Source organism: Papio anubis, chromosome 4, assembly GCF_008728515.1.
Source record: "Papio anubis isolate 15944 chromosome 4, Panubis1.0, whole genome shotgun sequence".
NCBI classification, from domain to species: domain Eukaryota; kingdom Metazoa; phylum Chordata; class Mammalia; order Primates; family Cercopithecidae; genus Papio; species Papio anubis.
The window spans coordinates 177,664,025-177,676,664 of record NC_044979.1 but is presented as its reverse complement, the minus strand read 5'-3'; the positions used below and the strand labels follow the sequence as shown (position 1 = coordinate 177,676,664).

The 12,640-nt window shown below is 48.7% G+C and overlaps 1 protein-coding gene across 5 annotated transcripts in view; it reads right to left on the bottom strand.

The window, feature by feature from the left end:
- The window catches only part of ABCG1 (ATP binding cassette subfamily G member 1), a 79,757-nt gene that overhangs the window by 64,987 nt on the left and 2,130 nt on the right, over window positions 1-12,640 (bottom strand). For 4 of the 5 annotated variants that reach the window (XM_003895450.4, XM_003895449.4, XM_021935483.2 and 1 more), the window contains exon 2: window positions 8,029-8,272. In XM_003895450.4, the coding sequence (XP_003895499.1) occupies window positions 8,029-8,272 (244 nt within the window). Of the gene's footprint in view, window positions 1-8,028; window positions 8,273-12,640 lie in introns of those variants that run through there. The other variant, XM_017956426.3, reaches the window with a different exon arrangement.

Below are 12,640 nucleotides of genomic sequence, written 5' to 3'. Positions count from 1 at the left end.
CACTTTCAAGATAGGCAGTTGAGATATCAGAGAGGGGGACTTTTTTGGTTGGAAGGCACCAAGTTGCCTTATAACAGTAAAAGAAACAGAAAGAACGTGGCTCAGGTTCTGCCCTTCCAGCAAGTTCCATCCCTATCAGTTTATAGACAGCAAGAACCTTCCAGCAGGGACACCTACCCGCTGCCCTGCCCCCTGCGGATGCTGCTGTGATGCCCACCTCCCGAAGCAGGACTCTGATCTCATTTCCTGCAAGGGCCATGTACTTCTTATTTCCTCCTCTTGAGGTAGCCCTGGATTGTAATGTATTTGGTTATTGTTCTGTACTTGGCTGGGCTTTTCCCCTTCATTTGTGAGCTCATTTCAAGACCAAGATTAACTTGGTCTGCAGAGTTTCAGAAAACAGAACCTGGATCCACAAATGAACATTGCCCAGATACAGATTTCAGCTCAACAGACAGAAGCATTTTCTAAGAATGAGAGTTGTGCAAACATAGCCCGGCTGCCTGGGAGGTGTCAGTTCCTGGTTGCTGGAAGTGCTCAGACAGAAGCTGGCTGTCCCTTGTCAGGAATGGTGCGAGAAGACTCCCTCCATGGGGCAGGAGGGCGGGCTACGGCAGCACAACTCCTTTTGGCTCCAAGATTCGGACTCTAAATATAGGTCTCAGCTGGATGTAATCACAGCCCTGAAGTCACCCTGGTGTGTCTTACTTTTGACACCAAGTGCCATTTACCCCACAGAGCACGGAGGTGACAAAACAGCACACAGCTGACAAAGTGGGAAGTAAAACTCTTGGCTGCAGGTCAGACTGGATCCCTGCAGGCCCACTCGCCACCGCTCATGACGGAAAACCCATCTTGTTGCCTTTTCTCACAACGTGAGCAAAAACAGTCGGCACTGGGGACATTTTATTTGAGAGTAAGCTTTCCCATGCAGGTGTCAGAACTTCATCCACATGAGTTTGATGGAGAATGCACCTCCATGACAAATCCCTAGTTTTACCGTTTAGTCCTTCAAGATATATTTAATCTGACCTACATGGTTTTCTTTGTTCATCGCTAATCTGTTGATTCTAGAACTGAACTCAGAAAGAGCAGGTGTATGGTTCTAAACATTTCTTTCCTGCCAATTTATAAACAAAAGAAACGGTGTCGTGTTCAGCAAAATGTCACCTTTGGTTATTTCTTGGACTGGTGGATTAGGTTCTGGTTTATAGGGAGGGCCTCCATTTGAGAATGTGAACTTTTCAAGATACAAGCCTATTCAAGGCAGTAGAGGAAGGCAGGGGGGCACCCACCATGCAGGTGAAAATGATCGTGGTAAGAACATCCTTCAACAGTTAAACAGTGACACCAACCCCCACGGAGCAGAGCACAGTCCTACAGAGTCGCACTGAAGGGGCCAGATGGTTCAAGAATATGAGCACTCTCTGGGAAAATGACAAAGTATTAACATGTCCAAATAAAGAACCTGCCAATCCAAAGGTGGCAAAGAGAAAAGGAGACCCCAAGGCCAATGTTGGCAGAGCCATCCGAGCCTTGTCCAGGGAGGCTGCCACAGCTAACAATGCCACACTAAGGAGTCACACACCCAGATCCCGGCTCCCAGCTGGTGAGGGTTTGGTTTCCCATGCAACATGCTCATAGGGAGAGAATGTGTGGGCTGGAGGGGAGCATCTAGGCCCCTTGGATGTGAAACCTGTTCAAGAAAGTAGCAAACCCCTTTGGTCTTGCACATAGTGGCTAAACATTCATCTCATATGAATCTGCTGTGAGAGCTGGTCCATTCTCAACATTTTTTCAAAACCTCTTTGGGACCCTGTAAGGCAGAGGGGTCAGAACTCTGCCGGAAGACCTCATCACCAAAGGAATGCTACCCCTCAGGGCCTGAGTGGCAGCCCGCCTACCCACCCCGGGCACCACTAAGAACCTAGGAACTGGCAGCAGCAGGGAAAAGAAGGGTTTTTCCAGTCCTCTGAATTCCCCAAGGCAGACTCAGGCATTCGGCTCCTCTTTGTCAATGCCCCAGCCTCAAGCAAGCCATCCCTGCAAGTGGCCTGGGGCCACCACACTGCACCAGGAATCAGCTGTAGCCTCCAATAAAGGTGAAGGACTGAAAGAAATGTCCTGTGGACCCACAAGAAAGCCCACCTTAGCATAACAGCCTCGAAGAAGCACCAAAGTAACTCACTCATGCTAGGGAACTATCAATCCCCCTTCAGCCTGAGCACCTGCCCCTCTGAAACCCCCTAGCGACAGGATCTCCACACTCTGCCTTTCACTGGGCTGCCTCCCCTCCCTGTTCTAGCAGGTTGGATCAAGTCACCAGTACTTGGTCGGAATCCAGTCTTCCCTTAATGGAATTCCTGAAAGGATTTATTAATGGTGCCTTCCATGCACTTTAGATGGTCCGTCATTACAGGCCTTGTGAAATGGCTATGGAAATTATGAGAAAGCAACCCTGAATTTGAGAAAGGTGTCCAAATGCTTAGGAGCAAACCAGTACAGATAATCTGACTTGGCGCTGCCCGGAATATTTAACCCCTTCTGGTTTTTGGCAAGGATGAGGCTGGAGGGTTGGGTTTCAAAGCATGAGGTGACATGGCGTTCCATCAGAGCATCACCATGTGGAGGCCACAGCCTGACTGCAGATAGGAAATAAAATGGTCTAAAGCCCCAGGTATGGCTACGTTTGTTCTCAACCTGAACTTCGCCTCCAGGTAATCTTAGGAGGTGAATTTGATTTCTGAGAATCGCTTCACCTGTTGGAGAGAAAGCACGCCATGCACATCAACCTCCCCTTCCTGGTGAGGAGAGGGAAGCTGGAGCCTCTCCAGAGGGACAGGAAATCCCTGTAAAGGGCCAATGGCCACTGACATCCAAGCAGGCCAATTAAAAGGCCAGTTTACAGCCAAGACAACCCCAAACCATTTCATAACATGGGGCTGGGCACAGCTGTGCCTTGGTTGTCCAGTCTTGTGCCCAAGTCAGGGCTAAGCACTTGCTATGCTCCTTTTTGGCCTGAAATCACACAGACCTGGTTCTGAGTTCCTTCCTCCCCAGTCCTATGACGTTGGTCACATCTCTGAGCCTCATGTCACAGTTTTCCACAGGGAGAATACGCAGATCCTTCCTGAATCAGCCCCGTGAGCCAAGTGGATTGAAGAACGGCTCTCATTCAGTCAACTATGCCTGGAAACCGCCGGGATCTCCTGGGAGATGGGCAGTGTACAAGTACCCAAGCATTCCATTTATTCGTTGTGGCCAGTCACACCCTAATAAAATGAGATCCTTGTGTGAATGGGCTCTGAAAGCAGCTTACAATAAGATCTGTTCATCCCCGTCATCTTTACCTAAGAAGAATTTTATTCTGTGAATTTGCTCTTAACCACATTCCTAAATATTCTCAGCATAGTGTCTACTCTGTAGGAAGCAAAGGCCGCTAAGGGTGAGGAGGAACAGCTAAACCAGATCACTCTGATCTGTCCCCAACACACTTTGTGTGACAACACCAAAGATGGTATTGTTCCGAGCCATTTGTCCCATTGGCACAAGCTATGTGAGTGAATTCCTTGAGGGAGAGTAATTACTATATCCGAAGCCGGGGAAATTATCCTTGGGGTGTACTCCTCTCTCCTGAGAATAGTTCCTCTCACAATTACGTTCTTTGCTAGGAATCTATTATATGATCTAGTTTTCCCTCCAAAGACATCATTAATCATATGGTGAAAATGTAACTACAATTGAAAATACAAGATGTTTTGTTAAAATGCCATATTCAATGCTTAGTAATCATCAAGCTCAAAAATTTTAAAGAATCAGTGCCTGGCATCTCCTTCTTTAAAATACCGCTACTGTTTCCTGCATGGCCTTTCTTGTAAGAATTGTAAAGTTCACCTTCTTTAAAATAATTATGTAGGACTTCATGAAGTTATTCTGGTCACAATGCCCAACTTTGCTATGGCATTCTATGTTGAGTTTGTATCGCAGCACCATGTTTTGGGTGAAATCACGTGAGAAAAAGTCTTTCCTGGAAACAACTGGAGTGGTCCAGTGTCTTTGTAATGGGAAGGAACTTGGACTGTGAGTCAGAACAGCTGGGTCCCAGCCCTGGCTCTGCCTTTGAGCGAATCAGCTCTGTGCCTGAGATCCTGTTTCCTTTGCCCTACTGTGAAGCATGGGACCAGGCACTTTCTTTCTTTTTTTTTTTGAGATGGAGTCTTACTCTGTCCCCCAGGCTGGAGTGCAATGGCCCGATCCCAGCTCACTGCAACCTCCACCTCCCGTGTTCAAACAATTCTCTTGCCTCAGCCTCCCGAGTAGCTGGGATTACAGGTGCCTGCCACCATGCCTGGCTTTTTTTTTTTTGTATTTTTGCTAGAGACAGGGTTTCACCATGTTGGCGAGGCTGGTCTCGAACTCCTGACCTTGTGGTCCACCTGCCTAGGCCTCCCAAAGTGCTGGGATTACAGGCGTGAGCCACCGCACCAGGCCAGAACCAGGTGCTTTCAAAACTCCTTCACTTCTCATCTTTGGAGACACCTCCCCAGCAATGCCAGGACATCCAGCCTCAGCGTGATCATTACAATTCGCTCAATGCATCAAACTGAATTTTTAAAAGGTGAAAACAATGGACTTGATACAGACAGCAAAATGAATACACTGAGAGCAGTCAGAGAAGTAGCCCCTGACCCAGTGTCACACTTGGGGTCGCACAGAGATGATGCCAAATACAAACTCCGCCACCGTGAGAAGAGAGAAATGCAGAGCAAGGCTGGGCTCTGACTTCTCGGCCTAACCTAAGTGTGGCTGGGACTGAGACCACCGCCAGCAATCAGAGGGACAAAAACAGGAGAGGGAGGAACCCATCTATGGGAGGAGCAAAAGAGGCCGACTTGGAGGACCAACAGGCGCAGAGGCCGACCAGGAGAGTGGCGACCCGTGTGGGTGAGGTCCAGTGGGATGCAGCTCCTCCTGCAGCCCCAACACAAGATCCACATTGAATGCGCATTGTTATTGATTGTCCTGGCTTTTAGTTGGGGAAATACAGTACCCAAGTTGGAGCCAACTGGATGCAGCACCCAAGAGCAGGCTGGTGTTGGGAGAACAGTGGGCACAGAGAGGGCTTCTGCAGCTAGCACCCTTTGGCAGGAAAAACTCTTCAGCAATGGCAGTCGAACCACCAACAGCAGGAAACCCTATGGGCACCAGAGTCTCCAGGAAGAGCTCTGCTTCCTTTCTGGCTGCATGGACCCTGGCACCCCATAAGGCCCTGTGCTAGGCAAGGCGTGGCCACCGTGTCGGAGTGCACAGAGCTGGAAATTGCTGCCTTCATCCCAGGCCTGCCCCTCTCGAGCCCAGGAGCATGGGCAAGTCCCTTAACCACCTTTGCCTCAGTTTCCCTTCTATTCTGTGTGCTGGAGTGATAAGCCATCTAGACTCTGAATTGCAGGCACCAGGAACAAAGGAAAGGATGGGGCATGCAGGGGAGGAGGAGCAGGGAGAGTGAAGACAGACACAGGTGCTGCTGTGGCTGGGGAGGGCAGTGGGGAGGAAGCCAGACAGCAAAACTACCCTTGGCCCCCCACCCCCCAAGAAACCAGCAGCTGGAACACACGAGATACATCCTGTCTGTCAACCCCTCTGGCTCCACCCATTTCTGACTCATGGGCAGGTCCCTTGGGAGCCCATTTTGGGCTCTTCCCCTGCCTGAGCCCACAAGGTTACTGTAGGGCAAGTCTCTATCTGGTGGCCACCCCACCCAGGCTGCGCTTCTAAGAATGGACAGTTGGGGCTCCTCCCTCACTAAGAGCCATTACCAGCTGGCTAACTGTGATGATTCATGTGATCAGTTTAAACACTTAGAGAATATAGGGGTGACGAGTCACATACTGGGTGATGTGGTTTGGCTCTGTGTCCCCACCCAAATCTCATCTTGAATTGTAATCCCCACGTGTCAAGGGAGGGACTGGGTGAGAGGTGATTGGATCATGGAGGCGGTTTCCCCCATGCTGTTCTCATGATAGTGAGGGAGTTCTCATGATCTAATTATCTAAATGTGTGTGGGTTCTTTTGCTGTCTCTCTCTCTCTCTCTCTCTCTCTCTCTCTCTCATGCCACCATGTAAGACATGCCTTGCTTCCCCTTCACCTTCTACCATGATTGTAAGTTTCCTGAGCCCTCCCCAGCCATGCAGAACTGTGAGTCAATTAAACCTCCTTTCTTTAAAAATGACCCAGTCTCAGGTAGTTCTTTATAGCAGTGTGAAAACGGACAAACACACAGGGTAGGGGAGTGATACTCTTCACTTGCAAACACTGGCTACAGCTGTGTGCCAGGCTTATGCCAAGACATTTCAAGCCCAGATGCCACCAGGTTTCATATGTCTACATTTCTGCATTACAGCCCATCTTCACTTTACAAGACACTGTTCACAGCATTTTCTACCATCATGACAACACTTCCAAGGCCACACATAACAGACGAACAGGAATCACTCTATGTTGCTCACTGCTTTGCCACAATTTGTCTATATGGACAAATGAGGCCAAAACATGACATGGTGTCCTGGTTTCTTGATACATTTTCCTATAAAATCTTTCTTTAAGTTGAGAAGGAGAAGGCTAGAATCCTATGTTGAAATTTCAACAGGATCAAAGGAGTGGGCCCACATCTGAGCCTGCCACAGAGCTGCTTTGTTAACAGAACAGGCTGGCATGCTCTGAAAATGCAAGTATCGCATCACAATGCTATACCGTTGTCTGTTGAGAAGGTACTGAATCTGTTTCTGGTTGTGCAAACATAGACATAGAGTTACCCAGCCACCAACTGGGCTTGCAGGTCCCAGGGACCAGTCTGTCAAAGCTCTAAAATTGTGAATGCAATGAAGACAGGACTGCCAGTGCCAAGGGTCTCAAAGACTTAGCTTCAAGAGGGTAGAAAAACAAAAAGAAGATAATAAGGAAAAGAAGAAAGACAACTAAAAATTTAAACTGTGAGTCTTGGTTGGTCTTCTTCAAAATGAAAGAAGGGCTGAATCCAGTTTTAAGTTCAAAGTCCTAAAATATTAGAATATTCCAGGGGTACCTGGAATATTTGTATTGTTCCGAAGTCCTCCCAGATTTTCAAGTTGCTTTCCATGATTCGGTAGAAACTAGGGACCATGGTTTCTTGATGAAGTCTGACATGTCCTCTGCCTGTCAGCTCCCCCAACTCACCTGTCTGATCCACTTAGGAGCAGACAATGGGTGCATGGAGCAGAAGGAGATAAAGGATAAATTCCACAAGAAGAAACAGATCAGGCTGGAAAAAAACACACCAACCCAGGGTGGCATTAACTCCACAGACCCTGAAACTCTAGAGCTAGGAAAGATTGCTGAGAAAACTCAAACTACCACTCATCAATTCCCTGTAACATGCAACAAGCTGGTGGCAAACTCCTGCATTTTGTGGCATTCCAGACACCTCCTGAGCTGAGCTCCATCCTCTCTGTTTTTTCTATTTTTATGTATACAGCTCATTTCAACAGTTTAGTTTTCTTTCTAGCCCACCACGACCACCCACAAAAGAATCCTTTCAAGATGGGTCTCTGGAGAGGTCAGTCTAGGTCGCTGGCCACTTTTTACACTTCACGCTTGGGAGGGGGCACCTGTCTCCCATTTTCCTCTGGGTGGTTCAAAAACAGTTCCATCTTGAAAGATGGACATGAACAGCATCCACAAAAGAGGACTCTCTGAGCATGTGCCAGAAACAAGCACACTTTGACACCCATCAATCTTTGTGAAATTCTCCATAATGACATCGCAGAATTTCAGAGCCCCATGAACTTTGAGATCACCAAATCCAACCTGTTCATTTTATAGGTGAGGAAAATTCAGGCAGAAAGCAATAGAATAAATTGACCACTGCAGTGACAGCATCGGGAAGAGAAGCTCAGCCTTCCAACTTCCAGACCCCAGTTTTGCCCAAACAATGTGTTGCCTCCTTCAGAGGCTCCTCCCAGCTTGATACACAAAACAGCCGCCCTCCCTACCTTTCTTCCTCCACCAGGGTCCTTCAGGAACCGAGTAGGAAAGGTCCCTGAATTCAATGTTCACAGCTGCCCTCCGAGGCAAGGAGGAGAAGCGCTGGGCTTCGGTGAGGTTGTTATCTACTTTTTTCAGATGCCCATTCAGCAGGTCCGTCTCAGCGGTCTCCATGCTGCTGGACACCACCTCATCCACCGAGACACACACCGACTTGGGCTCCGTCATCTCTGCAGAGTAACTGCTGGCATTCTAGAAAAACCAGAGGAAGCAACAAGACCTGTTATAAGCTGCATCAAGAGAAAGAACATGAAGAGATTCACCATGAGGCTCAGGGTCATTGATTATTAATAGCAACACTTTTTCCACTGCAGGAGCGCCTTTGGCCCCAGGAGAAACGTGCCTACCTACAGGAATTTGTCATCTCTGTCACATTTTCTTCTATTAAAAAATGCTTAAGGTAAAGTGTTACGCTGATCTACAAGTCTTACTTTGGAATCATAAAATCGAATCATAAAACTATACTCGATGAATCATCCATTACCTCAAAGAAGAAAACACTGGCCACCATAAGCAATGATCTGTTTACAGTCCCCTCATTTTAAAAACCTCCATAAAGACACGCCAGGTGCCTGAGACATAAATAACCGAGAAAGTTTTATTTACACTGAGCTGTTTTGTGTCTCTCTCGCGTAATCTCATAAAAATGTCTCAGGAGCAATGACATCACCTGGGCTGCTGAGTTTTGTGGGGACTGGCCTTTGTATTTTGCATTTAAAATTTCCAAGTCACTTACAACCCTACTCTCTTGCTACCTCTTCATAAAAGCGCTGAAAAGTCGGAATGGTTAATATTTTTTAATCTGTTAGACAAACAAGGAAACTGAGACGTAGACAATGTAAGGACCGTGTTCCAGGTCCCACAATCAAGTGAGTAGCAGAAGTTATCCCAGAATCTGAGTCATAAAAAAATATATAGGTATTCATTTCGTTGCATCATAAGAGTACCTAATCGTTTGTAGCTACCATTGGCTTTTAAAGCTTCCTCTGGGAGTCAAATGAAGTATCACCGATTGCCAAGAACTCGGAAGTATCCATGCAAAGAAAGGAATATCCTTTTTTAATGGCCTGGCAACCGTGAGCAGATCAATAAGCTTCAGGTACCTTCAAAACACGGGAGAACCTTGGGGGAGCAAATTGCTGTGCTTTTTCTTGCTGTCTTCCAAGTCGAGAGAGAACATCTCACAGTGCCAAAAGCACACACACACCCCTTCCGGGCATCTTCTACCTCTGAAGGCCTTCACGAAATCAAAACTTAGCTCCCGGGCTATAATACTGTGTGGCTAAAACTAAAGGTGCTGAGCGAAACTCTGACAAAGCTGAGCTTGGTCTGCTGGTCCCGGGCATGTGGGATGTCTTGGATGCCCACGTAAGTGGGTTCCCGCATCCCCAAGCAGAGCTGGGAGGGTGTATGTGTGTCTGACAAGCGATCCGCACTCCTCAGGGGTCTGGTGTGATGATAAGATGCAGACCCCAAGGGAGCGACCCCGAAGCCTCCTCCCAGCTGGTCCTGATGCCCCTGTGGCAGGGCCTCTTGGAGGAGCTGCTGCCCCATGCCCCTCAGCCTGCCTTCTGGGCTCCTATGCTGCTGCCCCAAGTGTTTAGAGCTCACTTTGATTCCAAAAGGGCCCCCAAAGCCCCAGATCTGGGCCTTGGAGGGGGCATGTCAACAAAGCTGTGGAGAAAGACAAAGGGCTCTAGGCCTGGTTCCCCATGTCCGTTTCCATCCCCACCTTGCTGCCCAAGTCAAGACAGAACGTGCTGGGTTCTGCCTGATCCTGCTGGCAGACATGGGCTCTGCCCCGCAACCCCCGATGGCTGTGTGTGCAGTTGAGGGTAAGGCCTAGGGGGCTTGAGCAACTCCTCTCCTATTGTGGGCCCCTCCACCTCCACCCCAGGAGGCCAGCTGCCACACACCATCTGCTCCCTCTCCCCAGGCACCCATTGCATGTATGAGCCCCTGCTGAAGCCCAGGGACAGGTGCTTCTTTCCTGTGGGTGAAGCCCACACTGATACAGGGTGGATGGCCACCACACCAGCCATCTACATTATCATAAGGGCCTGACTTTCTCTGCTAGACTCACTCTCGGCGGACTCACTCACTCTCTCACTCCCTCATTCACTGGACAAACTGAGCACCAGATAAAGCCCTAGGGTCAGCAATCAGACAGACAGACATGGCCCCTGACCTGGCAAGCTCAAGTTCAAGATCTGGCCCAGGCAAGAAAACAGGCAACTAATTACCATAGGTCAAGGCGAGAGCCAGGCGGAAAGCATAAGTGTCTCCGGATTGTTGAGAAGCTCAGCTGTGCTTCTTGATGCCTTGGTTATTTTCCTCTGGGCAGTCGCCTTGAGGACTCTTGGTCAGTGCATTTTCCCCATGTGTGCCTATGATCTGCTTCTTTCATTTTGAAGAAGACCAACTAATTAGAATAGGTCAAGGCAAGAGCCAGACAGAGAGCATACCATGGGTAACTCAGAAGGGATATCTAACGCAACACACACCCTGAAATGGGGAGACGCAGGACAAAGTCTTTCTGCAGAAATAGAATCTTAGCTGAATTTAGCAAGGTGAGATGGAGGGGTGCTGGCTCCTGGTGGCCTCTGCTAGGGAACAGCGTAGACAAAGTCCCACCAGCACAAGACAGTGAAGCGTCCAGAGACCTGTAAGAAACGCAGGGGCTGGAGCGTAGATTTGGGCTGGTAGGGTGGGGGCAGGAGAGCAGGGGGCTTTAGAACAAGCAGGGGGCAAGCAGGGGGAAGGGCTTGCCAACTTGGTTAAGGGCTTTGCATTTTATCTAGAGATCTTTGGGGAGCGCTGAGGGAATAATAGGACCAGAACTGCGAAAGAGTCTCCTGCTGTGCGCCAGGTGGGGTGATGGTGGCCTGGATCCGCTGGTGGTAGTGGGGCTGAAGGCAAGGGGACAGGCTAGGAGGATAAAACTGGGTGACTAAACTGATTTGGGAGTAAGAAAGAGAGAAGCCAGAATCAAGTACATGCAATGTAAAGTATTAAATAATAATGACTCGTGCATGCTAGGTAAGTGATTATAAACAATAGTGTTTATTGATCCAGCAATTACCATGTGCCTATTAAACTCTAGCCTATATAGTTTATGCCCCTTATTACCTCCACAACTCTAACAGGGACAGGGGCCCTGGGAGCTGGGATGACCATCTCTAGTTCGGAGGAAGTATTGGAAGCGCAGAGACATTGTCTGACTTGCTTAAGACCCTGTGATTAGGGCGTGGCCGGGCTGGGGCCCTGCTCTGAGCGGCTTCCAAGTCTGAGACCACAAGCCTCTGTAACGGCCCTTGACTGTTGCTTAGCCTTCCACGGGTGAGTTGTGGGTGTTTTGGCGTCTTTCAGCCCCTGTCCATTATAGGAAAACCCACACCGGGGAAATCATGCAGCCCCACCCCCAAATAAACCAACAGCAAAGCAATGCATACAGTTGACCACCTTCCCTCCATGGCATCTAACAGCCTCACCCAATTAATAAAATCTTGAAAACTGTGTGATGCGAGGCAGTGGCCTGTCAGTCCGAAATAGACCAGCTCTCTGGAAACACATCCTCGGATGAGAGCTGCCGGCAATGTAGGTTACAGCGAGTTTCTCCTTAGCCTCCTGAGTTCATTAAAATTAAAACAAATGCATCTTCTCTCTTCATTTTTTCCTTTCACTCTTCTGTTTCCCTATCCTACTGAAGCATTGTCTTTGACCTTCCCCCACCCCCGCACCGGGCCACATATGATTTGTGCCGCACAATACATTGTAAGTCATAGTAAGTTCATTCATAGATGTGGAATGCCAAAGAGACCCTGTTAGGATTGTTCCTGGCTGCTGTTCATGGGAAATTTTCCTGGGCGCTGAGCAGAGTGGCCCGTGATTACAGTTTGAACCCTGGGCAGATAGAGATGCCTATTTAGCTGGGGAGCATCTTTAGCAGTCAGTAAGCCACCCACAGTGAATGGTGAGCCACATTCACTCCATTTCCACCAGGAACACAGAGATAGAAACTTTTTCTCCCAGCATTAGGAGGAAGTCGGGAAACAGGAAGAGGAGCCAGTCAGCAGCACAGTTAGCATGCAGCTGTCTGTCTTCTCTCTTTGGTTCACTGCTGCCAGCCTTGGTACCCACCTAAGCATCCTAAGCATGTAAGAGGAAAATGCGCTGACCAAGAGTCCTCAAGGCGACTGCCCAGAAGAAAACACCCAAGGCTTCATACCCTTAACTGAGCCAGAGACCAGATCACACTTGAGGGGGTCACTCGCAATCCCAGAACAGCTCCAAATACCACCCTCCCACTAGAAACATTTGCCACCCCTTGCCTGCCCACTGAACTCAGGGACTCCAGCATGTTCTCCCGGGTGCCTGGCTCACCCCTAGGCACCTCCTTTGACTCACAGTTCAGAGGATCCACACTAGGATGGACCCCAGAGCAGGGAGGTGAAGGAAAAGCAAAATTTAAGATCCCAGGTATCTCTGAAGGGCTCTTTGTTCGTGACTTGGCCAGAATTTATTTTCTTTTTAATTTATTTTTCTTTTAACCCTACAGCC